Source organism: Molothrus aeneus, chromosome 5, assembly GCF_037042795.1.
Source record: "Molothrus aeneus isolate 106 chromosome 5, BPBGC_Maene_1.0, whole genome shotgun sequence".
NCBI lineage: Eukaryota > Metazoa > Chordata > Aves > Passeriformes > Icteridae > Molothrus > Molothrus aeneus.
Genome location: NC_089650.1, coordinates 54,928,680 through 54,956,635, shown reverse-complemented (window position 1 = coordinate 54,956,635; position 27,956 = coordinate 54,928,680). Strand labels below are relative to the sequence as shown.

The following is a 27,956-nucleotide window of genomic DNA, read 5'->3' as shown; positions in this document are numbered from 1 at the left end:
GTATGATATTATCTGTAAAAATAAAACTAATTGGAAAAAAGTTAACTGCCTGCCTATGATGTGATTTCCCATATGGCAACAGATACATGCTGAAACAGTTGAACCAAAAATGCCCACTCCAACTGTTCCATGAAGCACAGTTCCTGAGGAGCTGTCTGCCTGAATTAACACAGCACCGTGTGCCTAGGGTAACACTGGAAATGTCTGTGGCAAAAATAGGCATGGTGAGGGCGGAGATGGATGTGTTCCAGTAGATCACTCCGGACTGGTTTAAAAGATTACTGCCTCCAGATTTTCATTACTTTTCCTCAGCTGAAAGTTACAGCCTTTGTATCTGAAATTAAGTAAAAGGCAGCTTTAGTATTCCAAGCTTGGTTTTATGCCAAATAAAACAGAGCCACTGAAATTCCCTTCAGAAGTATTTACTGCTGGTTGGCAGTAGGCAGTGGGAATGTCCAGTGAAGGGCAGTAATGTCCTGTGGGCAGGCAGCATTGCTTCTGAAGCCACCGCAGCTACCTCAGAGACCGTGTGTCCATATCTGGAGGTACCAGCACAGGGAAGGAAAATTTTGGAAAGCTATTGGCAAAGTTGTTCAAATAAAAATATTGGTATTCCCAAACAATGTTATCAAGTCCTGGTCTAATCTGTGCAATTATGTTTCTGTTGCTGGACAACCATCAGTATCACTTCAGCTAGGGCAACAAACATTTGGTACACAGATCTGCCAAATTCAGGCTGACTTCTGCTAGACGTGGCTTGGTGCTGCCCTGCTTCAGGAAAACTCCCATAGCTGTCTGGCATGGGGTAACTTCCCTGAACCTGGCCAGTGAAGATGGCAGGGAAACTAAAGGTTTTTTGGGGTGCTTGAGTGTACCTGTTATGATGGCAGGAATGCCCCAGCCAACAACGTAGTAGAACCGCATGTGCCCGAAGTTGATGTTCCTCACTTCAGTCAGCATCCGGTAGATGTGGAGCTGCTCCACAAACATCCAGGCAAAGGTGCTCATGTAGAAATAATGCAGGAGGATGGCAATCACAGTACACACAAACTGCAGAAGGGAAAGGGCAAGGAAATTAGAATTGCTCTTCTGAATCACAACCTGGTGAGTCACTCGTTCCCCCCGCGTAGCTAATGGCAAGTGTAATAAAAAGATTTTGGCAGAACAAATATACTGCATTTAATTAAGTTTTTCAGAGTTTAAGAAGACCTGCTCATACCATGAGAGATTTTGCTTTTTTAAAGTAAAGTGGATCACTAAGCTCTGTCAGGCTGAGAGCAGCAAAATTTAAGGACTGCTGAAACCAGAGACGAGGTCCACAGTGAGACTAAAAGTAACAGCTACAATGGGCACACTGGTAGCTGAAGTCATCTTTGTGATCAAATAGCCACCTTGAAACCTTTGACCTTCAGATACTTGCCCTTCTGTAATATATCCTAACCAATTTTCTCTCCCAACTAACAGTTTGATGAGTGAAAACAAGAATGACCACAAGCATCTGACACCTGAATTGCAGTCTTGTAATTAACCTTGTCCTTTCAGAAGCCAAAGAATTTTGCCAAGGATCTGTTGATAAGCTTGAATTAAGAGAACTTTGTGCAACCATTCAGTTTTTGTTTGAAAATGTTTTACATTGTGTTTTGCAACCTTTTGTTCCTGTGCAGCACTGACCCTGCTTTCAGACTTTGGCATGACTTTTTAGTGGTTTTTCATGGTGTAATGCTCAGATATGTACATTTCCCTGTTTAATGTACATTTAACCTCTTTGCTGAGCAAAAGAACCATACAAAGACTGCCAACTTTCTGGATTCACTTACTACATCAGCATTATTATAACATCACGTGTTATTGAAAATGTGGCTCACTAAATAAACCATCTTTCTTCCCTCTATGTAAGTAATGCTTTTCTTGTTCCTATTCTCACATGTTTATGAGTAGAGCGCTGCCCTGAACATTACCTTTTTCAGGTAAGAAAAAAGAAAGAAAATAAATCACTTTCTATCAATAGTCCAGGGAAAGATTAAAACCTCACCCAGAAATGTGACTGTTAATTTACAGAAACCCATAAAAGCCAGGCTGGGTGCCAAGCAGCACAGCATTATTTGTGCTCCAGCATTCTTTACCTCTTTATGTTCATCAGTGCATGACTCGTTAGACAACTCTCATTCCATACAGACAGATGAATAATTGTCTGAAGCAGACATGGCTTACAGCCCTCCTACCTTCTCAAATTGTCTGGGTAGGCTGTAAGGAGCAGCCTTATGCTGTATGAAATACATTCTATAAATTAAAGATCTTTGTAAATGGTTTAAAGGTTTGGGGTATTTCACTGAGTCCTGGTAACCCTACAGGACATGATCACACCATGAGCCTCAAAACATGGAAATGAGATGGAGTAAAAGAGAACAATCTCACCAAGTACAACCATTAGGATTTGTGGTATTGATGAAATTGAACTGTTTTACTACTTTTATAAACCTCTGCTTGGTGCCTCATGATATATGAAATTAATCTGGAAATAAGGAGCCATCATTTATGGCAAAATTTTTGGTAAAATTCTGTAGTGATGTGGACTTGGCCCCCAACTCCTCAGTAGATATGTTGGAGAACTGAAACTACCCCTTGCCAGTGAAATGCAGTGAAAAATGAGTGGTGTGCTCAGCAAGGCATGGGAAAGGTCAAGTTACATAGAGTGCTGTGTATCAATTGGCAAGGTGAGCTCCTTTCAGCAAAGTTATTTTAGTATGCAAACATTTATATAATGAAACAAAGACAACACAAGTTCACACATGACATGAGACCATATTCCAGAGGGCAGGTCACTGCAGAAGAGCTCACCACAGCAGCAGATAAAGGACCTGAGTTCCTGGTAAAGGGGAATATTGGTATACAGAATTGGAAGTGATGCAACCAGCTGGAAAGCTTTATCCAGTTTGGCATTCACAGTTTTTCAAAAGGTAAACTGGGAGAAGAAGGCCAGAAAAAAACCCAACAGACTAACCTGGATCTTAGAAATGAAATACTTTCATCAGCTTAGTTTTATACAGTTTTCCAAAAGAAATACTATTAAATAGAGGTTTCCTGGCAAGACAATTTTTATAAGAGAGGTTTCTCAAATTTACTAGGAAAAGTTCTTGTCAGCACTCAGTTACTGGAAACTGAAATTAGTCAAGGTTAGATACTTTTAAAAATGCATGTTATAGCTCAAGTGGATATTAGAAGCCAGAGTGACAGTGTAGGATTAAGTTATACAGCAAATGAGGCTGTGTGTTTAGGCACCACGGTGTCTCTACCACGATGGTGATGATATTCACTGAATGTAGGCGTATTCTCCTATTTCTGCTGGTTGGATAATGTGAAATCAGCATGATTTTTTTATTGCTGTTGTTTTGTTTTGATCTCAACACTGTACTTCCCTCTCAAATATTAGATTGAAAAATATACATTAATGGATTTCTAGAAGACAAATTTTCTTCACAGTGTTCAGATAATCCCTAAAGTAACATTTTGAATATTTTTCCTATCTATTAAGGACATATATTTTGTTGCATGTCATCCCTCATCTGTGTCCAGCCTGTTTGGCACAGGTGCCTGTGCAGCTTGGCAGTGCTGGAGCCCTTGTCTGTCTCTTACCTGTCTGAATGGCAGCCATGGCTTTTGGGATGGGTGCTACTAAGAACAGCAGCAAGACTACATATAATGCCACATGGTTAAGAGAGCAATGAGGTCTTAAGTACAGAACACACTTCATGTGTGGCTTATATCTATCTCATACTCAATCTATTCATAACTTGCATTTCTTGACATGCACAATGCTGGAGATCCTTGCACTAAGTTTTGTCAACAGGTATGATGGGCTGAAGCCAACAACCCCTGTGTCTGGAAGGCACAAAGCAAACTGACAGGTATCCTACTGAATCTTGGATGTAGCAAGCTGTCCCATGCCTGGTAAGTGGCTTCTCCAGAATGGCCAGTGGGTGCACAATGTGCATATTAGCACCTGACCAGCACCACATCACCGACAACCTGTGAGTCTACACCAGGAGCCATTTGGGCTTGGGAGGTACCTGCTGCAGGAGAAACTGGAGAGCTTCCTACTGAACAGGCAAAGCAAGACAAAAAACACACTAATGGAAAGAAGGAAGAAATCAGTATTTAAGGTTCAGTTCCTGGGATAAACCTTCAACAGGGCTGCTGTCATATATTCTCTGAAGATAAGATACAGTCCTATTGCCTGCCATTGCTATTAATGTTATCAACCATACATGAATACACTAAAAATCTGATGTTTTTCAAGTAAGTGTTGAAGCCAAAAAGAAGCCAAAAAGAGAAGAAAGTGAAACAGATGGGAGAAGGTAAAAGCTGCAATATGAACCCCCTGATTTAAAGCTTGAGAACAACTCTAGCAATGAACACAGAGTAAGTCTTACCGGGTTTTCAGTCTGGTTGATTCCAATAAGAAAGACAAGCTCAGAAAAGAAGAGGGCAGCCACCAGGTTTTTGTGGATACTGTGCAAGTTGGAGCGCAGTGTGCGGATCAGCACCAGCAAAATGAAGGTGATCAGCAAAGCCGCCAGCGAGATGGATACGGTTGTGTAAGTGACGATCTTCAGAGGAAGCACCTCCCCATTCTGTAGAAAGACAGATTGACAGGAACTCTGGGGGTTTTCCCTTCCTTTTCCTCCAATCAAATCTACTACTCAGGATGCCAATGTTTTCATTATACTGAGCCGACATACAGATTTACTCAGGGACCAACAGGAGTGGGCGATGCCACCTCTTTAGCAGCTAAACATGTTGAGCATGTATGGGCAGCACCCAGAGGATGCACCAACCAAGTATGAAGGTCCTTTCAGCAAACCCAGTGGCAGGTGCTGCCAGGCATGGGCAACACACTCCTAACACTGGGACTGATCTGCTGACAATGCCCTGGTCACACACAAAGCTCAAGCTCTGAGCCAAAGCCCTTGAAAACCAAAGTCTCCAAAAATCACGAGCCTGACATCACCCACCTCTCGTTTGGAAATGTCCATGAGGACAGCAAAGCTGGTTATATGGTTGCACTGGCAAGCAATATGGCTGTGGTTTCTGGAAAACAGCTCACACCCTCGGGAGGACCAGGCACCTGTCCCACCAATCCTGTGGGGAAAAAAGGCATTTCTGAGCACCATCCTCCAATCTCCCCTCACCTTCCACTGCCCTCTGTGGCAGCTTGTGCTGCACAACCAGAGAGGACTGCAAGTACCAGGGCAGAATTATCTATAGCTGTTACCTGCCTGAAAGAGTATTATCAAAGTAAAAAGGCCTTCAGCTGAAGTAGTTTTTGATAAGACAGCTGGCCAGATTTTGTGGGTCTATAACAGTATGTTTTGAGTTTAAAAAAAAAAAATTTAAAATGTGCTTTTGGGTCAGTGACCACACAACCAATATGGGAAAGAGATTGCACTGAACAAAATGTCTGTAACTAAGGTAAATAATACCAGAACCGTAGCGGGACACATGTTTTTGAGTCATGTGAAATATGTTTCAGCAATAATATGATATCATTATACAGTTCCTCTGAAAAGTACACAAGAAAAGGTTAAAACCTTCTCTAATAAATAATATTTCATACCAGATCTGTTATATTAACAATGGGAAGGAACTGCTGCCTTAAAATTCTTCCCTGTGCAGTTATGGTTAAATCCAGTGACTTCAGAAATTATTTTGTATCAATATTAATTATTCTATTCTGAAGTTAATGAATAATAAAAATAGTCTTGCAGTTACTGAAAGATTTTTCAATTAAATATGACAAGACCTCTTTTTCACTCAGCAATAAAATATTTGTTAAATTTTAATATCACTTCCTCTCAAAAAGTACTCTCTTTCTAAAAGCTCTTTCATTATTACACGCCACGTAAGAGCTGCTTTTCAATTGTGGCTGTAGGAAGACGTAACACAGATAACAATGCCACTGAAGTTGCCAGCAAATAGCTAACACATGAATCACTTTAGAGCTAATGAGTTATTCAAGCTCAAACAATGTTTAAAAATTTATGAAAAAAGACTTGCCATTCCCTCACAATCAGCAGGTTGACAGAGTGCATACAAGCAAAACCACTACTTCACATGTGGCCAAATGAAGAGTTTATTACTGTGAAGATAAGAGATTTCTGTTGCATCTTCGAGCCTTTAAATGATATAATCTCCTGAAGCCTTAACTAGGAGGCACACATTCCCCAGGTTTGTTTGCTGTTTTATTTCCAGCACAGGATATTGCCTTTTAATGGATTTTCCATAGGTTTACTAGAATTTTTGGTTTTTTAGGAAACAAGTAACAGCTATTCCTTTTGCCCTGGGCAGACCATGTCATCCTCTCACTGTGTACCTGGGTTTGTAGCTGGAAATTGCAATATATATGTAATACTTATGATATTGTGAAAGCATCATATTAATGTGGTTACCTCTCAAAACATTTTCTTTTGTTTTATCCACACTCGAAATATTTCCAACATGACGTGCTGTTTCCACAATGCCATAAAACCAATGAAAAATCAGCATATACAGTTCCAGCTCATATAATTTTTCTCATTTTCAAGAAAAAGATGTCTTTATCTTGAACTTTACTGAATACAAAAGACCTAAATGAATGATTCTCAGAACATTTCATCTTTTTCCTAACACTTCCCTCCTAGAGAGTCAAATACTCTCTCATATTCTGCTTCTACATTACAATTGCTTTCCATAAAATGAAGAGGTCTAATGTCCCAAAAAAGGTATTTCCACTCCCTCCATTTTTTCACTAAAACAAATGAAAGCAAATTCACAATAGCTGGTGAAATGAAAGTTGTTTCTTACCAGTGCAACTGCCTTTGCGTTGACTTTTGAGTCAAAAATTTGTGATTCAGAAATTCATAATTTTTTCTCCCAGTTTTATCTGAGAAACCTCAGCCCCCATTTCCACTAAAATGAAGATTTGGTTTTGTCATTTTTTGCACTGGCCCTGGCTAAGGCACCAAGGTTTGCTATTTACTCTGTCCATAGTCACTGGAGAAGATTCAGCCCATGGAAGAACTGAATCATCTCCTGAAAATCCTGACTTAAAGACCTCAGGCAAGCCATGAATTCAGACACTGGAGTTGGACTATGTTTGTCCAGACATACATCCGTGGGCAAATAGCATGGACAAATACAAGGAAATTGTGGGATTTATTGTTTCTGGGTGAAAATGAACCCTGCAGAAAGACATGACAGATCTGTGTTTCTTAGAAACCACATGGCTAATCCTTTGTTTGAGGAGTTATGATAATTATTTTCCTTTTTCTCAGATTGGTGGGAAATGACTACATGGCTCTATTCCACAAAAAATCAGTTGTCAGTTGAACAGACAGACCAAGACAAGGTTTCCTGCAGAATTATCTTCCCAGGCAGGAGTTTTCTGCTACTCAGACAGTGTCACTCACAGCCCTAAAGCAAGCAGGAGACATACGTGATGGAGTGATTCCAGAAGACACAGACAGGCTTTGTTCTCTCCTCTGTTTCCAGCATGGCATACTCCACTATGACAGGCTTTTCCACCAGGTTGGGAGGAAACTCCCCATCACTGTGAACGGCTGTGCTCACTACAGGTGTGTTGATGATAGGGCGATTTGGCAATCTGCACAAGGAGAAAAATTGCACGGTGATACACATCAAAATGCAAAGCTACATTCTGCAAATAGATCTCATGTTGCTTCTGCTCAGAAAGTGAGGCAGGTGTACCAACAGCCTTCCATACAGATGTGTTCCCAAAAACTGCTGGCACTTCTGGCATGGTTATTCTCCCACTGTGTGCCAGAGGAGGACATGAGGTAGTACTGCAGTGAGAACAGCAGCACTGATGAATTTTGGCCAATATAAATGCAGCTCTGTCTCCCCCACACATTCAGAGAGCAGAAGAAGGGACCTGAACAATTCACAAACAGGTCTGGGGTTTACCTTAAGCTCCTCCTGTCAGGATCATAGTTTTCAGGCAGGAGGTGTCCCAGGGATCTGTATATAATGACCATGGCAACAGTGTGATGTGTCTCAGTGTCTGGGTGTCGCTTCTTTCTCTTTGCAAAAGCACTCTCAGGGCTGAACACTTCACTGTTCAACTTAGAGGGTATTTTCTGATTTGAAGGTTTCATTGTGGGCACTGCTATGGAACCAACACAAATATTAAATTCTTTGCAAACAGCTTCAGAGCTACCATTTAAACTGGTAATTTTGCTTGCCAATAGTATTAGAGTTCTTATAACTCCAGGCTTAGAGCACTCAGCATGCTTCTAATGTTATACTTGATATTTTTAATAAAATTTCAGCACAATTCATAGTTATATAGCTGATAATCAAATAACCATTGAACAGTGAAAAGTCATTTAGTCTAGCTATAAAATAAGCAATTTCTAAGCTAAAAGGTCCATAAGTATATAAGTATCCCATGCATAACTTAGGAGAACATTAAAACATTATGCATGCTGTTAAATTGCATGTACATTTATATATGGCAAAAATAGTATTAATGAACCCACCAACTACTCACATGAGATTTCTCCCTGCTAATTCTGTCATTTAATGAGCTTTCTGTTTTGGAAGAGTCTCTTAAAATTCCCATTCTCTTTTGACTTACAGAAAAGATACAAATCATAGAAGCAGATACTCTGTTTCTAAGCAAAAAGTCACAAAGCTGTTCTAGCTTATTATCTATTATTTTCAGGAGAGTTGCTATTTCCTCAATCAGAAGACATTCAACAATGGCACATCTATTGAATTTTGAGTTACCCTCTTTCCCTTTGCCCAAAAACCTTGTGGTGCTTTGCAGCAGTCTTGGGATACTTCAGAGACACTGGGAAGCAGGTACTCCCCACTGTATTCTCCCTGATCACCCCAGTCAAGACCTTTTCCTTGCTGCCTAGTTCTGATAACACCTCTCTGTGCTCCCAGATTTGGATTTTCTGTCTCTCACACCTCCTCCCTCCATCTCTGCAGGGGCTGGAGGAAGGCAGCTGTGGGACTGCAGGCACTGGGCAGCCATCCCATCCCATCCTTGTGGGAACAGAGGCAGAGCATTTCTCCCGCTTTGACAGGGCTTTTGAGGGGCTGCAGGCGAGACCTGACAGACAGGTACAGCCAGTCCCACAGCCCCCCATGCCTCCATCACTGCCGGCAGGCAAAATGCCTCAGAAGTATGCACAGCTGCTCCATCCCTAAATAATGCTCACTTGTGCAGACAATCGCCCTGCTCTCACCCCAGTACCACTCTGCTCCCTGAGGATCCACCACACTCCCTGGGAGCTGCCCATAATTGCTCACCAAACAGCAGCAGAAGGGTTTTACCTTTCCTTTCTGAAGGTCTGAATAAAGTATCAGGGAAGACAACAGATGACTCCAGATCTTTTGGGTAATCTTCTTTAATCTCATGAAATCGTGGTATTCTAGCTCCCGTGAAATTAGACTTGTCAAAGATGTCAACAGCAATAACTGGGAGGGGATAAAAGTTTCCCATCACCACAGTGAAACATTACTGAAAGGTTAAAATGACTGCACAATACAGATAAAAAATTTAAGCCACAAAATAGAAAGTAAAACTTAATTTTTTTTTGTTAACACCTTATATAATAACTAAAAGTTTATGTGTCAGCATTATGTTACATTTATCAAATTATACATTTATTGTTCAGTGGAAAGGAATTCACAAAACAGTATTTCATACTATGAAAACATACTGGAAACTTTGGAAGTAAAGAATGATAAAATTGTTTAGGTTGCAAAAGATCTCCAAGATCAAGTGGAACTGTTAACTCAGCACTGCCAGGTCCGGCGCTAAACCATGGCCCCAAGGGCCACATCTACATGTCTTAAATACCTCCAGGCATGGTGACTTCCCTGGGCCACCTGTTTCAATTCCTGAGAATTGTTTCAGTGAAGAAATTTTTGCTAATACCCATCTTGAGGTAGATCACTTCACTGGTACTTCTCCAGCAGCCGACTTGGGTTTCAGAGGCTTTTCCCTGGCTGCTGCTCAGTGAATGCTCCTGCTTCACAGAGTTTCTCCATGTGCTGCTGGCTTGCTCCAGTGTGTGCTGCATGTTCCAATTTTAGACTTGCTTTTTAATGGGAAGATTAAATCTAGTGCTTCAAAACCATAGTTCTACATCTGTTGGATTGTGAAGTCAGCTGACAGAAGCAAATAACATGCATTTAATCTGGGACTACTCCTTAGTCCTCCACTGGCAGATCCTCCCTGGCTTACCTCATCATCTCTGCCTGTTAAACTGCCCAAATACTTAAAAGCAGTTGAGTTGGCTTTAACTTTCTCATTTAGGACAAGTCACTGAGTGCCAATTTACATGTCCTGGGGGTAACCCTACACCAAAAGGTGTGATACTCTGCAAATTTCTGTATGGAGAAATATCCACGTTAAGACCCACAAATTCCCATTCCTTTCCTAGGTTCTAACTCCCAGATGAGCCATTAGGAAACTCTATTAACACCATGTTCACCTGGAAAAACTGTTCAAAAGAAAACAGAACTCTTTCAGGCCAGAGTTGCCTCATCACTCTCAAGCTTGCACCTCCTTTACACAGGAAGAACTGGTTGAAAAAAAATCATGATTTACAACCTGCAAGAAATTCTGGGGTTTGTTTTCATCTCAGTTTAGTTGCATTAAAATCCTAAGCACATTTTTTTTCTGAGTATGAAGATAAAAAGATTTTGATTCTCATAGTCCTGAATCATAAGAAAGTATTTCAGTTTATTAAAGAAAAATCAAAGTGTTTCAGTTTGGCATAGTTCAACAATAATCTATGCCCCATTGATGCAGGATGCTACAGCCTTTGTAACTTGACTGCCTCATGCCTTTGATTTTCTGCCCCTGTGACTGTGGACATAAAGCATTCTTGGGACAAGGTTTGTAGCCAATTAAAATTCTTACTATAACAGCAGGTGTAGTTGGGAAAATAAGACCAACTTTTGGCACATAAGCCTTCTTAATATGTGAAATAAAAGCAACAGCTTGAAAAGCTAAACACAAGTTCAGGCTTATATGGTTTAGAGCACCTCTGAAAGAAAAACCAAATAGCAATGCTGCTTGTGGGGGACTTCTGAAGGTCAGCTGGCTCCATCTCACCTCACACCCAGGGCAGGACTATCACCAATACCCCCTCAGCTCAGACTGCTTGTAGCTGGGAAGAAAATGAAATAGAGAGAGCAGGGGAGAAAATGGGGAAAGAAGCTGACCAGGCTGTGATTGCTGTGCTTCATCTGCATATGCACTGCAGAGATGTCTATGAAATGCATCACAGTCCAAAGTGCAGGAGCTGCTATTTGTTTGTCAGAGGAGAAATTTCCTGTGATAGGTGAACAAGGTATGCCTGATGTTTCCTTCTCAATTTACACTCATTCTGGATCTTTTGGATCCCATAGATTTTGTTCTGATTATGGGTTTTGCAAGACTACGATGCCATTTGAAGGGCTGGTGATTCTGTGAAAATACCTTTCAGTACAAGAATCTCTACAGATGATGGTTTTCTGGCTAGGTTCCAAGTTAGGAAAGCATGTGAAAATCAGAGGTATAATCACAGAATCAGCTAGGTTGGAAAAGACCTATAAGAGCATTGAGTCAAACCTTTGATAGATCATTAGCCTGTCAACCAGACCACAGCACTAAATGCCACATCCAGTTTCTTCTTGAACATCTCCAGTGCTGGGAATTCCATCACCTCCCTGGGCAGTCCCCACCTATGCAAGTAAGATCAATAATATGCAACAAAATCAACAGTAGGGTTACTTTTTTTTTACTGCAGGTGGTGTTGGTGTGACTCCTCCAAAAATGAGATGTACTACATTCAACTATATTAGTTGGTCTGAAAAGGCATTACCTTTATTTACAAACTTAGTCCTTCCTACTATCTCTACACTGCTATGACTGCAACAAAAGCCACATGGAGCAGTGGCATGGTCCAGAGGCAAAACAGATCAGAAACTTCCCAGGAGGCCCCCATGACAACTGAAAGATATGGATCAAGGCTTGATGGATTTGAAACAATGCAATGATTTTTCTCAGTAGGTACTACTGAAACAAATAACTAGCACCTCTGTGCAGCACATTTTTAAGAGTCAAAAAAGGGTTTTGATCAGTTTTCAACACAGATACTCACTCATGTTAGTAGCAACAATGACAAAGGGTCTCATGTAGGTTTTTTTCATGTTCTGGGCCACATTGTTGAAATATTCCTCATAGCGCCTGAGCAGGTGAGCGGTGCCACCCTCTGTTCGCTGAATTTGCTCCCAGTGCTCCTTGTTGCCAGGGTCCAGCAAAGCACTACCCACTTTGATAATATTCTGAGAAATAAATTACAAGCCAGAATTATGAATCAAACACAGAGCTGGGTTTCAAGTGAGAAGTATTGAAAATTATTTGCCTGACTGCCTTAGGTAAGTGTATAATGAAATATTTAATGCAGGCATGTTCTACTGCAGCCATATAAAATACACACATCAGTTACTCACCCAGAGGTTTTTTGGTCATGTAAAGCAAATCCCTCTAAACTTTTTACAAGTAAAGTAAGCCAAAATTGGAGACTGTAAGAGAACTGCCTACTTTCTTCTTCCTAATGACAAGAAATCGAGCAAGAAATGCAGGAGGAGAACCTATCCATGTTTTCTTTGTTTCTGAGAGATCAGACACATGAAAAGCACAGCTCTTAGCAGGTACACTGAAGAACTTCTCCAGATAAATCAAAATAATGCTTTTTTGTTAAACAACAAAAGAAAGCCATGAATAGAAATATCACTTCCTCTTTTAATTTTTTTTTGCTTTGTTTCCTAGATAATGAAGACAACTTATACAGTGAAGAATGCTAAGAGTGAATATTAACTTGCATAGACAAACTTGAAAACACATAAGAAAGCTTAGATCATGTCATTGTCTCCCCATTTTTACATTGCTTACAAATGGTATTAAAAAGGCATTTCTTTCTGAGGACCTGACTCTTCTGCCCTTTCTTGGAAAAATATGCAAAGGGACCCTCAGGGTGAATGGAAGGAGACTGACCCCAAAAGAGTGTGCTAAATGGCTTAAGTGAGAAAAAAGCTAAAAAGTTTTTAATCTTGGTGTACATATGAACTATGTTGTTGTAACAAAACCTAATTCCTAACAAAGGTAAAATTGGCGTAAATGGCAGTAAGAATTAATCACCACAAGCTCTAAAATAGCCAAGACAAATATTTAGGCTTCATTTAGAAGGAGCTATCTGTATCCTGTCTGTACTGTTTGAGGCTGCAAGCACGTATCTGAGCTGAAAGAGACTCCCACTATGACCACCTTTACCTAGGGTGAGAAGCACAACATGGATCCCAGGAATGCAGGAGACACATACTGTACTTGGTACCAGGCCTCCTCCGTGTTTGTGAACATTATTTATGGTTTTTTATTATCTATTTTTCAGGCTTCTATGTAGGATTATGAAAAAAAATTCCTTCCTCCCTTGTGGTTCCTCAGCCTAGGATGTTGCCTCCTTTTATTCATGAGCTGTACTCGTTAGTTTTCAAATTCCTGACCTATCCTAAAATATTTAGGGAGTTCATGAAAACATCATCTGTATGAATTTCAGTGCCAAGTGCAGAGAACAATAAATTAAAGCATATGTTTCCAAACCATTTTTTTTTTTGCTTATTGTTCATATTTCTACTTAACAAAACATGCTAGAAATGAAGCTCCTTTTCAAGATCTGAATGGCCTGCTTCACACACCACAGGAAAGAAAAAACTGAATCTCTTAAAATTTGGTGCATCTAAAACATAAAATGTTTCAGAAGTTCTCCGCTCTCTGCTGATTATACAGCCCAAGACACTAAGGAATTTTCTCAGCTGCATTTCTTCCTGCTCCTAACTCTCCAGTGACGTCCTCTCCCGGTGCAGCTTGGCTTTGCACAGCTCTCCAATTTCATCCCTGGTCTGCCTGACCTGTCTGATCCTCCTGGAGTACTGTGAGCAGTGACGTGGGTGTAGCACACATTCTCAGGGAGCCAAACAGATCTTTGGCCAGCACAGACACCAGTCTTGACCCATGGAGGGTCATTCCACATGCTGGTGCCCAAGCTCTGGGCTCTGCTAGCACAGATCCAAAGAGATGTTTTAGCTTGGACTCTGTGTTGTGCCATGGCCAGGATCTTGGTGATAGTATGGGCAAGAGTGGAGAACAGTATCCCCTGTACACATGGGACTCAGGAAAGCTCTACAAGCCTGACATGGGTCATCCAGCCTTCACATTATCACATCACAGAATACTCCCAACTGCCTTCAAATTTCACATTTTTCCACCACAACTACATATTTTACCAGACAGGGAGGATGCTACAGCTTGTTCTCTAGCCCTGGTCAGGTCTTTGGTAATAACTGTGACTTTCATCAATGCTCTGAGTAGCAGAAGCTCTCTGGCACACATTTTAGTATGTGCCTTAAAATACCAATGATATGGAAGGTCTTTCAATGTACCAACTCATGACTGAATTAGAGGAAACCTTCAGAGTCAGTAACTGGCTCAGACTTAATTCGCTGCACATTTAAATGAGCATGATCACATCAGACATGTTTTACAACAAAAATAAATACAGTACACAAAACTATTTTAGCCAGGAAAAACACATTAATGTGATGATTTCTTTTCATATGGGGAATATTTCTTTTGGCTGTTACTATGATGATATTTTTTAGAAAAGCACATTCTATTATATTTGTATTACACATACACATGCATGCATAGACACATGCATAACCAACTTCCTATTCTAATCTGAGAAGAAAGGCTTATTTGTGGAACAGATTAGTCAATTACACAATATTAGCTTCACCTTGGTCAAAGACAAATTTAATTACCCACTGCCACCTATTTTTAAGGGAAACTGTAAGGGCTCAGCACAGTGTACAGTATTTCTCTTACCTCATTGAATTCCACATCCCTTGTGGCTGCCAAGTCAAACCCTTGCTGCTGGCTCTCGTACTGGAGGACCCGGATCATGATCTGGTAAGCTGTCCTCACGTCGTTGCCATACAAGCTGTGTGTATATTTGGTGGCATTCTGCAGCGCTCTCACAATCCGTATGGTTTTATCTCCATCCAACCTGGTCTCATTGTGGTGTAACTTCTCATTCTGAATCAGATAAAAAGGAAGAAAAAATCCAATTACACATGTATTTTTTTCATTCTAGTTACAAAGACAATCACAATTTTTGGCACACGGGAATTGTTTGGTCAAAATTTTGTTTGTCTTGAGAAAGAGTTGGCAACAAAACTCAATGGCAGATGTAACTGAGAGTCAGAAAAGCACCAGGGTCCTGATGGAAAATGAGGCTGTTCAAGGTTGCAGTCAAAAGACTGAGTGCAGGGATATCATACTGGAGTCCAAACTGGTCATTATTCACAAAATAAAAGGAAAACTGAGAAAACCCAGCTTACCATGATTTTTAGATCCACAAAGGTGTTGGTGGTGCAGTTGAAAAGCTCAGGAGGCAGCCAGCCCTTCTCAATGTTACAATGGCGAACGGCATTTCCTGAGGGAAACAAAGCATCTAGTGGCAAACAATGTTCTGAATTGTGCAGGGTAAATATTCATAGATTTCAACTATCCTAGACTTTCAGATTTCCTACATTTTGAAGTTGCTCAAAGCTACACATGTATTTCAATTTCCAAACAGGGGATTCCTGCGAGAGAAAAGTTAAAGACTACTAATCTTGAGGAATTGCTTTTGCCACCTTTGGAGAAGAGTCAGCTAAACTCCAAGCTCTGCCCAACTGCTCTCAGCCTCACTGCCTGATTATTCGAAAATTAATTAATTAATTTCTTTATACCAAGTACTTCCTAAGCACTTCTGAAAACCAACCCCTGCTGAGATTTCTGTGCAATAGCCTATATAGGAAGACTTCCTGGACAAATGCTGTACTTACATCAACACATGCCCACACATCTGCATGTGCTAAACACTTCAACCAACATGCATAATTGCCTTTTTGCCCTTGTAAATGGACTGTGAGCAGCTTACTGTTTCATTTAGCCTATTATATTTTGTACTATTTGTCAAATAATTTTAAAATGCAATTCTTGGCTGAGGATCCTTCACCATGAATTGCAAGTCATCTAATTCAAAATTGACATTTGTGCTAGTTAATTTGCACATAACATACTGCATATGTCTAAGCCATTTAATTACCAATATCTAAATAAGAACTATATTTAATTTTAATGGATCTAATTATATTATTTCTCTTCCATTATTAGGTGAATACAATTAAGCCTCAGGTTCTTAGTCTGAATATTCATTATTATAAGGCTTACTTTGAATAATTTGTAAAATTTACTTAGAGCATGCAATTACAATAAGCAACATCGCCTAGAAGAGACGCTTGGGTGAACCACTTCAAGAACACTGCAGAAAACTCATTTTAATTCAGCTTTATACTGCTTAATCATGAAAATATTCTTCACCTAAAAAAAAATTCTATCTCCTAAAATCTTTAGAACAGTTGACCACAAATCTTCTGCACACCTATAAGCAGTGGGCTCCTCCTAGAAATATTTGGGGCAGTCACATAACTATTTATAACTCCCTGAGCCTAAGGAACACTGACAGCAGAGAGTTACCATGTCCAGAACCAAGACAGAGTTTTCACTTCCCACAGAACAGCCTTTGGAAAAGATAGGGAACTCTATTTTCAAAAATCTGATACATGTTTTCAGAGACATATATGAAAAAATTGTCATTTGCCTGTTGTACAAAACAACATAGCTCATCTGCTTTATAAAAGGTGTTTTTCAGCTGTTTTGCTTATGGAAAAGATATTGTGTGGAAAAATGCAAGTTTTGTTGCAACTCTTAGCTTTAGTAGGCTGCAATCCTAGTAAAGCAGTCATCAGGAATATGATTTTCCTAATTTTATCTTTGCCCAGAGGAACTGTATGGCAAAAGAACACTTATAAGTCACTAGAAACTGAAAGTTACATGTGTAAGAATTGCTTGATAAATAGAAAATAGGGCTCTGATTTTTTGAAAATAGAGAATTTTTGTGCTTTTTACATGTTTATCTGCTGTACTGCTGCATTTATTTATTGCTAGTATTCCAAATGTATTTGATTTCAGCTAGCTATACTCTTCTGCTTATGATATATAAGTTATGCTGCAGACTCTAGACCCAATGAATTAATACTATTCCCTATGTAGACTTAAAAAAAAAAAAAAAAGGCATGCAGATAAAGTAGGTAATTATTTACCCAGGGAACTTACCCACTGAGCCCTTAGGACAAGGCACAGCAGCTGGCTGGCCAAACTTGGTCTGTGGCCACCAAATACCAGCCTCAAAAGCTTTGGGACAGCCATTATAAATTACTGAAAGCAGAAAAAGAAATGATACAATTTTTCTAACAAGATAAAAATCGTAAGAGTGAGACATTTCAACCTGCCTGAAGGACCTTCCTGTAATTCCAAAGCCCTGTCAGGATACCTGTCCTCTGCAGTGCCTTCCAAGCTGTAACCCACCAGCTGCTCCTTATCCAACGGATTGGACAGACAGGTACAGGCAGAGGAGAGCTCAGGATGATTATGGGGCTCTGGATTTTGGCTCTGCCTATCTCTGCTTGCTCCTTTATTGTGGGAAAACATTTCTCCTTTATTTTGCCCACACACTGCTGTTGCAGCAGCTTTGTGCTTATCACAGGAGGACAGTGGGTGGGTGGGTGGGTGAGAGGAAAGGCAGGATGGGCAAGGTGGGGAAGGAAGGCAGAGTGCACGAGGCACACGGCACGGTGCCTCTGTGGGCAAAAGGCATGAGGCCTCTCACCAGCCTCTTCAGCTGCAGCTCAGCAATACAACACTGCACTGGCAGATGAACTCGGGTTTAAAGAAAAGCCGCTGCTAGTTTTTTGCTCCCCCTACTCCACCTCAGCTGGCTCTATTTCCATGTGAGAAAAATTAAAGAGATAAGAGCTTTTTTTCCATTCCCTCAGCCCCCATGAGTCACACTGGCACATATCTAGGAGGAGGGGTGGATGTTCAGGCTGCTGCAGCCCCCATTGCCCCCACTGCTGGAGCCATGCTGCTGGGCCCAGGAGTGTCCCCGCAGTGTCCCCATCTGCGCGCTGCCAGTGGCTCTGGTCCCACACGGCAGCGTGGCTGGGCCGCAGGGCCGGGCAGCGTGGCTGGGCCGCAGGGCCGGGCAGCGTGGCTGGGCCGCAGGGCCGGGCAGCGTGGCTGGGCCGCAGGGCCGGGCAGCGTGGCTGGGCCGAGGTACCTTCACAGCCCCTCACGGTGACCTCTGCAAAGGGGTTGTCGCAGCGGTTGCACTGGCGCCCGATGACGCCGGGCTTGCAGGGACACTGTCCCGTCTCCATGTCGCAGGCGCGCGTGTGGGAGCCAGATGGGAAGCAGTCGCAGGGGTAGCAGGTGTCACTGCTTTGGGGCCTGTAGTAATTGGCCTAGAAAAACCAAAATGAGAGACACAAGGTGTTTGACTTCCAAACTGCCCACATTTCTGAAACCTGCTCTAACAGCTTGTACATCATAAAAGGGCTCATTTAGCAGAGCACAGATAAATTTATGTTACTATTATCAGAGACCCAGGGTTTGAATTGCCATTTGCAGCAGAGCCACAGGGCCCATATCACTCCTTGGGCACTTGCAACAAGTGCCCACCAAACATATTCTTGGAGGATTTACAGTTTTCTCAGCTTTGCAATTCTGCTCTTGTATGGCATGAAGGAGCCACTAAGGAAACTTCCTGCACTGTGCATTTGTGTTTCACGTAGAGGGTGGAGAGCACGCAATGATCCCATACTCAAATCACCTCTGTACATGTATTTGATCTGAGGCATTAGGATTGCACAAGAGTGTGGAGCTGGCACCCCACTGACTCCATTTCATGCAACAGTTGCTGTGTGTCCTGCTGGCATTTCAGAAAGGAGCAGGGGGCCAGATTCACAGCCGCCAGTCTGTACAAGCCCAGCTCCTCTGATGTCATTCAAGCCAGTTTAAAACCTATTGTGAGAAGTCCTTTGTAAAACCTTCATGACGAGGTGCCTCCCCTCCCATGTCCCCCATCTGTCCCTGCCTGTCCAGAGATGAGGAAAGCATTTAGCCCTGCAGCTCTCTCCAGCTGCCAGGCCTCTTGCTGGCCATAGCACAGGGGCAAGCTTCGGCCAGCTGGCCCGAGCTGTTTCATGGCCATTACTCACTTGTGATGCACAAAACCCCACTGACACTCCTCTGCACCCCGGCCTGATCTCCCCTGATAAACCAGGCTGCACTTCAGAGATCAGAGCCAGGCTTTCATCCTCTCAGCTCGCTTTTCCAAACACAAATAAGATAAGAGCTGTACAGTATGATTTAGAGAAGGGTGGTGCCAGCAAAATGTTTTGGGTAATGATTAACTCCACTGTGCACATACATATATATGTGATACAAAGCACAACCGTGTGTACTTTGTATCAGATACTCACTTGTAATTATAAGTGGTACAGTTTCTTTTTAAACTAAATAAATTTTGACTTAAGACTGGTTTCTTTTGCTTACCTTGCAGTGGCACTCTCCATTGGTCTTATTGCAATCAGAATCAAACCCTTTACTAGTCTCACAATTACATGGGCCACAGATGGGATTTCCCCACCAACCTCTGGGACAAGGTAGGTCGATCCTATTAAAGAAAATCAAATTGAAAAAAAGTTATTTTAAGTTCCCTCTTTAAAAGGGTGAAAATAAAGCTTTGGACCAAATCTGCACTCAACTGCATCAGCTTACAGACAGTAATGTATCTCAAACAACAATCAATACATATATAAATATAAATACACTATGATATGGGAAAACTTAGAATATCAGTGCTATGAAAACCTAGAGGTAATGCTTCTCTAAGTATTTTTAAGTGCAGGTGGCTCTGAGCCGGTGCCCTGGTTTATCTACCACCACAAACTGCCTTGGGGTACAGCTCCCCAACACTTTATATCCCACTCCCCATCCCCATCCTGCCCCAGCCCACAGGGACACCAGTTCAGGTGCAAAGCTCTCTCCAAGTTCATCCTATAAAGAAAAGCCACTACTTTCAACCAACCTGGCTTTCTTGGACTGTTCACTACAAGGTCTGAAAAGCCCTGCTCTGCCTGAGGAGAGACAGAGGACCCATGGCTGGAGACATGGAAGAGGGGAGGGTGGCAGCTTTGATCTGGACTGTGGATCAAAGACTATGATTCAGACCGAGTGCAGCAGCACTGGAAGCTAAGCAGCAAGCCAAAGGCCACCCCTGCTGAAGCAAAACCCCATTCCCACTGGGACTATTTCATCTGGGGAGCCTCTGAGATGGTTATCCCACAGATGCCCCAACACTAGTTCTGGCAAGGAGAGCTCTGATTCTCTGATAGCTGGGAGTGTTTGTCAAGCAATAGCCTGAAGGACAAGGGCTCTGAGACTGGGATCCTGGAAATGCACAAGGTATCCCCTCCCTGGTGCTCATTTTTAGGAAAGAAAAACTATTTCCATCTGTTTTGAAGACCAATTTTATTTATGGTAATTGGTAGGTATTTACTTCTAAGCTTTAGAATATGAAATGTTGCACTTGACACATGTCAGCAGATAATGACAAGGGACAATGTCTCTGTGTCCCTAATCCAGAGGAATGAAAGACAAATCTCGCAACAGCATGGCCAACATTTGCAAGCCCACACTACAAAAGGCAGAGGAAGAAGCTTGCAGTTTTCAAAGGGAAGGAAACATCACATGAGCCATTCCTAAACAGGCAGACAAATGCACTTCATTTGCACATCATGAATGGCCCATATTACAGTAAATCAAAGTGCCGCCTTTGGGATAAGGCTGGTTGCTGAATGCTTATCAGAGACCAGGAAGCTGCTGACGAGGGAATCAGCACGTTTCTCCCACAAAGCAACAGACACAGGCCCCAGACTGTCCAGAAGAGATGGCTCTTTGCCAGCTCAGGGACTGGACCTACACTGCCAAGAGACTTTATCTTGCTAGAGGCCACCGAACTGGTGCATCGCTCTGTGTGCTGGGGAAGCTGGAGGAGAGATGCAGAGCAAAGTCAGGCCAAGCCCACCACAAAGTACAGGTGAGATGCAGTGCTGTGCAACACAGCAGAACTGGTTGAGCCCCTGAGCAGCTGATGAAGCAAATTGGCTCCTGAATAACATGTCTAGTTTCTGAGAAGAGTTCAGGAATGCCAAAAGGCAACGGAGCCTAAAATACCACTCAAATTGTAACAGGAAAGTTTATCAGAGCAGAACAGGAAGTGGGAGGACTGATGCCCTAGGTGAAGAGCTTCCTGGCAGGATCAAGAAACCAAGAACAAAATAATTCTCTTACTTGCTTTCACAGTACTGTCCGTAGTAGCTTTGTCCACACTCACAGGTGTAGCCATGGGATGAGCTAGGTTTGTGCACGCATGTGGAGACATGCTCACATGGGTTCAAGTTGCATACATCAACACAGTCTCTCCCAAAGTACCCTGGGGAGACAAGGTAAGAAAATTACAGCAACCATTGTAATTTATGATTTGCATGTCTCCAAAAGACTGTCTGTCTTAAGCTTATACACTAATAACCCATCTTTGATAATCAGTAGATTCCCCCTGAGATACTGTCAGAAATGAAACACTCCTTTCCCTCTCAAACAAAATGATAGTAAGCCATTCTTTTTGACAGTCTGTTACCATGCTTGAGGCACCTTTGTGCCTTTGGTTCCCAGCTTTATATTTGGAGCATGTGCTACAAATAGTTTTGTATTCTCTCGCTGCATGTATGGGAGGTGACTGTGCTGGGTGCTGACAGCATGTGCTGGCTACATGCTCCAAAACAGAGAAAACATCCAAAGTATCTTGATTAGGATGCAGAGTGAGAGACTGAAATTCAACAGCAGAAAAGGCTGAGAAAGAAAGAAAAAAAAAACATTAAAGAAAAGGGGAGGTACACAGGAGTTTTTTGGACCAGAGACTGTCTGTCCATTTGGTGGATACACTGCCTGGATTCTTAGCCCAGGAGTGCAGCTTCCAGGGTGCTAGAGTAAGAGTGAGAAGGGTAATACTGACTGGAAGAGGAAGAATCAGAAGATGAACACTTTGCCAGCACGCTGCTGCTGCTGTGCTGCTTCTGATGAGCTCATGGAGGTGTGATCCAGCTCCTGTATGAGTGGCCAGCAGGTTACCTGGGTCACAGACACAGGAGTAGCTGTCCCAGTCGTCACTGCAGTAGCTGTGCTGGGGACATGGGTTGGAATCACAAGGGTTATCCACTTCACAGCCCTCCCTCACGTTGATCTTGATAGCCTGTTTCATGTTCAGTGTCGCTATGTTTGTAGATGTCTCTCCCATTCTTACTCCCTGGTGACAAAAGACAATTATTTTAAAATTAGTCTCCTTTCAGAGTACATTATTATATTTATTATTTTTATCAATCAATGAGGCTACATTTTAAAGAAATCACCTGATGAGCCAAACCCAGATTTTTTTGTCAAATATTTTTCCCCTGTGTGATAAGATTTGTACCTAGCAAAGTGAGCAGACTTTAATATTTTGATTCTTAGATAATTTTTATGGAGGAAACAGAAATGTTTCAGGGTGGATGAAAAAGAAACCTCCCACATTTTCACCTGGGCATTTTCTCATGAGTTCAAAATTTATTGCTACACTTTTAATTTCATACCTGCATACATCCATAAAATCCCTGCTGAACAGAGACTTGGTCTCCAGAGACACCTCCCACAATGATGCTTTTCATTTTCAATCCAGGTAGTTGATTTCCAATCTGCACAGTGCTCTGTGAGGAAAACAACAGCTGATAAGAAGCACTATCAGAGTTGTGATAGAGTCAAGCAGTAGCTGACAGATTACATAAAAAATACCAAAGCAGTGAGGAGCCAGACATTGGAATGTGTCTTTTTATGACTTCTTTGTAAGATACATTATCATAAAGTTTAATAAATTAATATAATTGATTAGGCATAAATCACTGCAGAACATGTCTCACAGCATAAGTACTTGTCCACAGTCCTCTATCCTAGTTTCTCCTAAAAGCATTTGTGCAGTGCTCAGTGGCAAAGCTTCTATGCTGCCTTACCTGGTACATCCCATAGTCCAAGGACATGACAGCAAGGTACTTGAGATCTTTACCATCTTTTGCACTCTTCAGCTCTACTAATAAATGATGCCATTCCCCATCACTGACCCGTGACTGGCTCATCTTCAAACTAGCAACCTGGCTCAGGCCACTGTACACTTCAAACTGCACATAGTTGTTCAGTATCTGTTGGGGAAAAAAAAACCAACCATGTCTTTTTTTGCTACATATTTGTACTTGATGCAGAAGGAGGTGGAGGGCAAGATAATAACATTTCCTAAGAGAACCCAAAAGGAAAAAAAGCTCAAAGAGTAAAGATGGGAATGCTTGCAAGACCTCCTTGTATAATTTTGGACATTCAGACTCCAGCTTCCCTTATGGGCAAAAAAACCCCAAAGGAATAGATCCATTTTTTACATCTATATTAATGCCCACTACTACCTCTGACTAGAAAATTAATTTTAAATTAATATGGTTTTTATAATGATATTTTGATCATTCACTTTTTGATCATTGTAAAAGGCTAAAGTAATGATATGTTTTTATTGACATGCATTTAGCTAGGTGGATGAAGCTGTGTAGTTGATCTGGCCATATCCACTGCTGGGGGAGTATTAATTCTTTTCTAGGCAAAGGCAGCCACACTTTACCTGAATGTTGATCTTGGATGCAGCCCCAGCATTGGCTTGCATTAACATGCCATTGACTTTCCTGGTTCTGAACATCAGCCCAATGTACCACGGCACGGAGATGGTGATGTCAAGGTCACTCCAAATGATAATGCTCTCACCACTGAAACGCTGAGGAGAAGGCATTGCTGTGAATCAAAATACAAAAGAGAAATGGTTTTTATCATTCAGGACAAATGTGAAGAGGAAAAATGATGCTATTTCACAGGGAGCTAGTCCCTCTTCCACTGAGCTACGTTCAATCTACCATGGATGAAGAGCTGGTCTAGGGGAGCTACTGTGAAAGAGTTGATAATACTGCAAATTCATAACCTACCCTGGTTGTGGGTAGGCATCTTGGTGCCTGTACTCAAAAGCAGCACCTCCACACTGCTATGGCATTACCCACATGAGAGCTGTTCCTAGAAAGGGAAGCTCAGGATCTCTGCTGATATAGTTCTGCTGGTGAGTGGGTGGACAGAGCAGGAAGTATGAGGGCAACAGTTGCTTCAGATGTTTTCAACACAACCTTGATTACCTGCTTCTAATTAACAGATTAAACACAGGAAAAGGCTGGGAGGCAACAGGAAATATGAATTAATTGTGAATACTCCAGGGCCAGATTATTCAGCTGCCCCAGCTACACAGTCTTTTCACAGGGAGAAAGTTTGTGTGGAATTGCCTAAATCACCTGCTTTAAATGTTCTGAGGTGACAACTGCAAAATTGCCCTTCTCTCTAACCTTGCACAAGCACAGCTCCTACAGCTCCTTCTATTGAAGGCTCCTACAGCCTTCAATAGAAAGCACTTTGCTGATGGAAAATAGAGGAACACCCATCCCCTTGGACTTCTAAAGTTGTTACCCTGGGTAATAGGAGCTACAGTCCCAGGGATTAGTTGATCCCACTGATTAGAAGCACAGATTAAGCCATGGGAGATCTGTGCTATTTGCAACACCTCCACCATGTGTGGAACCTTGTAGGAGATCTACAGTCAGCCCCTTCCTGACATCCTTGCTTGTGGGCATGTTGGTGAAGTTCATGGCAGCTTTTTGCCAGTAGAAGCAGGTCTTAGAGCCTGGGTACAACCACCACAGATTAGCACCCAGCCTTTTATTTCATCATGTGCTGAGTGCATGTCGGTCAGGGAAATCACAGGGCTTAACAGTCTTTCCCCTTCTGCTCCACACTACCATATCTGCTGACACTTTCTGGATTTTTTGTAGTAGATCATGTATATAAAAATGCATATGTGTTACTATATACTATGTGCATATGTGTAAGTTCTTAGAAAAAGGTTGAGGGATGACACCACACCAGAAAATGGGGGATAGTTGATGTGAAGTTGCATTGTTGAATAAAGCCAAACCCCAAATTCTTGTATGTCTGCCTTGCTGGTGTCTACAAAGAGAAAGACTGGAGTGAGGAGTGGAGTGCAGGGGTTGGAGTAAAGTGCAAGCCCTTTAGTTCCCTATTGCAAGCCCTTTAGCTCCCTATTTGTGAGAAAGAAAAAGTCAGAGACTACTGGGCTACCACTAGTCAAGCCAGAGGTGGAACTTGACTTGCCCTTCCTTAAGATGTGGTTACCCAGCCACCCCACACCAGGCTAAGGGCAGGCAGGCTAAGGGGCAGCCCTCCTCCCTCCTCCTCCAGCCTGTGATCTCACCTTTGCCAGAGAGGGCATATGGTGGAACAACTGCAGCATAGCCTGCTCTTGAAAACCAGATGGCAACTTCAAAAAAGGTTGTCACCAGATACAGATGTCTCAGGTTGCTTAAAAGTTGAATGCAGTACTTGAATTCTGGCTATCTGGGCCAGGGCACAATTCTGGGCCAGGGCACAGTTCATCAGCCCACACTGCACCACATTAATGTAAAAGCATATATCAATGTAAAAGTAGCCAGGACATCAGTGTTGAGCAGGATTATTTTCTCTTACTCCACCTATGCAAAAGTCAGCCTTTGCCTTCCTCCTCTACCCTGCTGACCTTCACAATAACCTCAGCTTCCAACTGTGCTGCTGGTTTTCTGGGCTGTTGCTGAGATTTTTGATCCCATCTGCCTCTGGAGTGCAGAGGCAGGATGCAAAGTTGTGGGCTTCCCACCTGCTGAAGGCTGGGAATGCTGTGTGCAAGCATTTTGCCTTTGCTCCTGGGAGAACTGGACTGGCATGGCAATTAGCCACCTTCTTCCTTTTCTCACTGGTGGTGACTTTCTGTGCTTGCAAATACCATTCCCTTCCCACACCTTCTCCCAACCTCCCTCCCTTCCCTGGGGCCAGGGTGCACCTTTCCCTGCTAGTTAAATAGAAATCTCCATTTGTCAGTCCCCTCTGACCTCCCTCTTCCCCCCAGCCCTTCCTCATGCCTGGGACCAGGAGTGTCCATGGAGGGGGTGGCACATCCACTGTCCTCAGATGGGACCTGACCTCCCCTGTCACCACAGAGGCCCACATGATTCCCAGCACCCCCTGCCATGGGCAGTGCAGTGATACAAACTGATCCTGTGCTCAGAGTTTGCCACTTGAAGCACTGCCTGTGTATCTATGATCACTCTAAAGAGTCCTGCGCTCAGCAGGCTGGCAGAAACACATGAGGGCCATTCCCTGTGGAGACAGAGGGCCTGGGGAAACATGCCACTGGATGTCACCTGCAGTGTGGGAAACATGCTACCAACATGCCACTGGATGTCACCTGCAGTGTGGGAAACATGCTGCCAATATCCCACTGGATGTCACCTGCAGTGTGGGTGCTGGACCTGTGGAAGCTTATGTTTAGGTCCAGCCCAAGGCTAGTGCAATGACACTGGCCATCCAAGTGTGAGTCAGACACAGCTGCTAGATCTTCACCAAATTGCAACACCTAATAGTTTAAAAGAATTAAATTACAATAAAGGGGAAAATAATTTTCCTTAATTTTATCTCCTTTCTATATATCAGAAGAGGGAGAGGGGAGCTGCCAGAAGGTGAATTAACAGATTCTAGGAGGGTGGTGAAGGTAAAACATCCCATCCTTACTAGTGTATGCTAGATCCCAGAGGTTCTGAAGAGCAGGAAATGAAAAAAAGGTTAATTGGTAACTTGCCAAAGTCTTTGTCATCTGTTAGCCTGAAGCAGAACCAGCACTGCCATAGGGATTAAAGAAATGCAGCACTCCTACTCAAAACTGCAAATATTCTATTGAAGAGTTTAAAAAAAATAGCTGCCTAATAATAGCCAATGCTCTTAGGATCATAGCTGAGCATTCAAATAAGAAATTTGAAAGACAGGAGAATAGCATATCTGTGACTGACTCTATCTCCTGACTTTAACTTTGGGCTCCTGAAATCTTTGGTCACATTGTGTTTCTTTCTTGGCTTGCAATTTTTCCACAGGGACACTGGCCTACAAATACCATTAAAGAACCAAGCAGCCTGCTGCCTTCAAACTGTCAAAAAACCCCCACAAAGTGAGGCATCAGCAAGAACATGGGGTTTTTCATTAACAAAGGGGACATGCAGGAATGTACAGTGCTGGAGGCAGAGGTGACAGCTGGGACTGGGGGAGGCAGTGCTGCTGTGACTGCCACCATCTCTTTCACCTGAATTAAAAATGAGTTTCCAGGGATGGCTACAGGGCAGCTCCCAGATGATAATCTAAATCCCAAACTTTGTGGATTGGTCTTGAGTTTGGGATAAGAAAATAATAAATTAAACAAACATTTGATCAAAATTTGAATTTCCATTTGAAAAACAGAGGCAAGGAGAGTCTTTGCATGTGACAGCAGTACTCGCATTTACACCAGTACAGGATACACCATAGCTGGGCCCCTGGCACTCCCTTCAGGATACATCATAGTGGGTTTGTAGCACATTGAACAGCCAGTCATGAAGAAAACACAAGAACTTCACCAACAAACATTCTTGATATGAGACAAATGGAAAAATGAGACCTTCATACAAAACTGGGAAGCTCAAAATATTTGAGGAACTGCTACAGAAAGCAGGTACCAGGCTAGGGGCAATAATAACAGCTCTGGGCTCTGTGTGAGGTGGAGCATAGGAAGAGGTCTCCATCATTCCTTTTCCCTGCTCTTCACTCTGCAAACCTTTATCTCCAAGACAGAAACTTAACCCTGTGTCCTTTCCTCTTAAGCTAATATTGCTGCTTCTCAGGAAAGGGAAGAGAAATTGCTACTACCTAG

At 42.3% G+C, this 27,956-nt stretch overlaps 1 protein-coding gene across 6 annotated transcripts in view; it reads right to left on the bottom strand.

The window, feature by feature from the left end:
• The window catches only part of CELSR1 (cadherin EGF LAG seven-pass G-type receptor 1), a 164,709-nt gene that overhangs the window by 16,700 nt on the left and 120,053 nt on the right, over positions 1 to 27,956 (bottom strand). For 4 of the 6 annotated variants that reach the window (XM_066550785.1, XM_066550786.1, XM_066550787.1 and 1 more), the window contains exons 9-25: positions 23,760 to 23,926; positions 23,110 to 23,295; positions 22,696 to 22,809; positions 22,199 to 22,373; positions 21,362 to 21,503; positions 19,562 to 19,682; positions 18,285 to 18,468; positions 17,282 to 17,383; positions 15,460 to 15,554; positions 14,945 to 15,154; positions 12,162 to 12,345; positions 9,340 to 9,483; positions 7,960 to 8,161; positions 7,472 to 7,639; positions 5,013 to 5,139; positions 4,431 to 4,631; positions 876 to 1,050 (exon numbers count right to left, since the gene is read on the bottom strand). In XM_066550785.1, the coding sequence (XP_066406882.1) occupies positions 876 to 1,050; positions 4,431 to 4,631; positions 5,013 to 5,139; positions 7,472 to 7,639; positions 7,960 to 8,161; positions 9,340 to 9,483; positions 12,162 to 12,345; positions 14,945 to 15,154; positions 15,460 to 15,554; positions 17,282 to 17,383; positions 18,285 to 18,468; positions 19,562 to 19,682; positions 21,362 to 21,503; positions 22,199 to 22,373; positions 22,696 to 22,809; positions 23,110 to 23,295; positions 23,760 to 23,926 (2,697 nt within the window). The remainder of the gene's footprint in view (positions 1 to 875; positions 1,051 to 4,430; positions 4,632 to 5,012; positions 5,140 to 7,471; positions 7,640 to 7,959; positions 8,162 to 9,339; positions 9,484 to 12,161; positions 12,346 to 14,944; positions 15,155 to 15,459; positions 15,555 to 17,281; positions 17,384 to 18,284; positions 18,469 to 19,561; positions 19,683 to 21,361; positions 21,504 to 22,198; positions 22,374 to 22,695; positions 22,810 to 23,109; positions 23,296 to 23,759; positions 23,927 to 27,956) is intronic. The other 2 variants (XM_066550791.1, XM_066550790.1) reach the window with 1 other exon arrangement.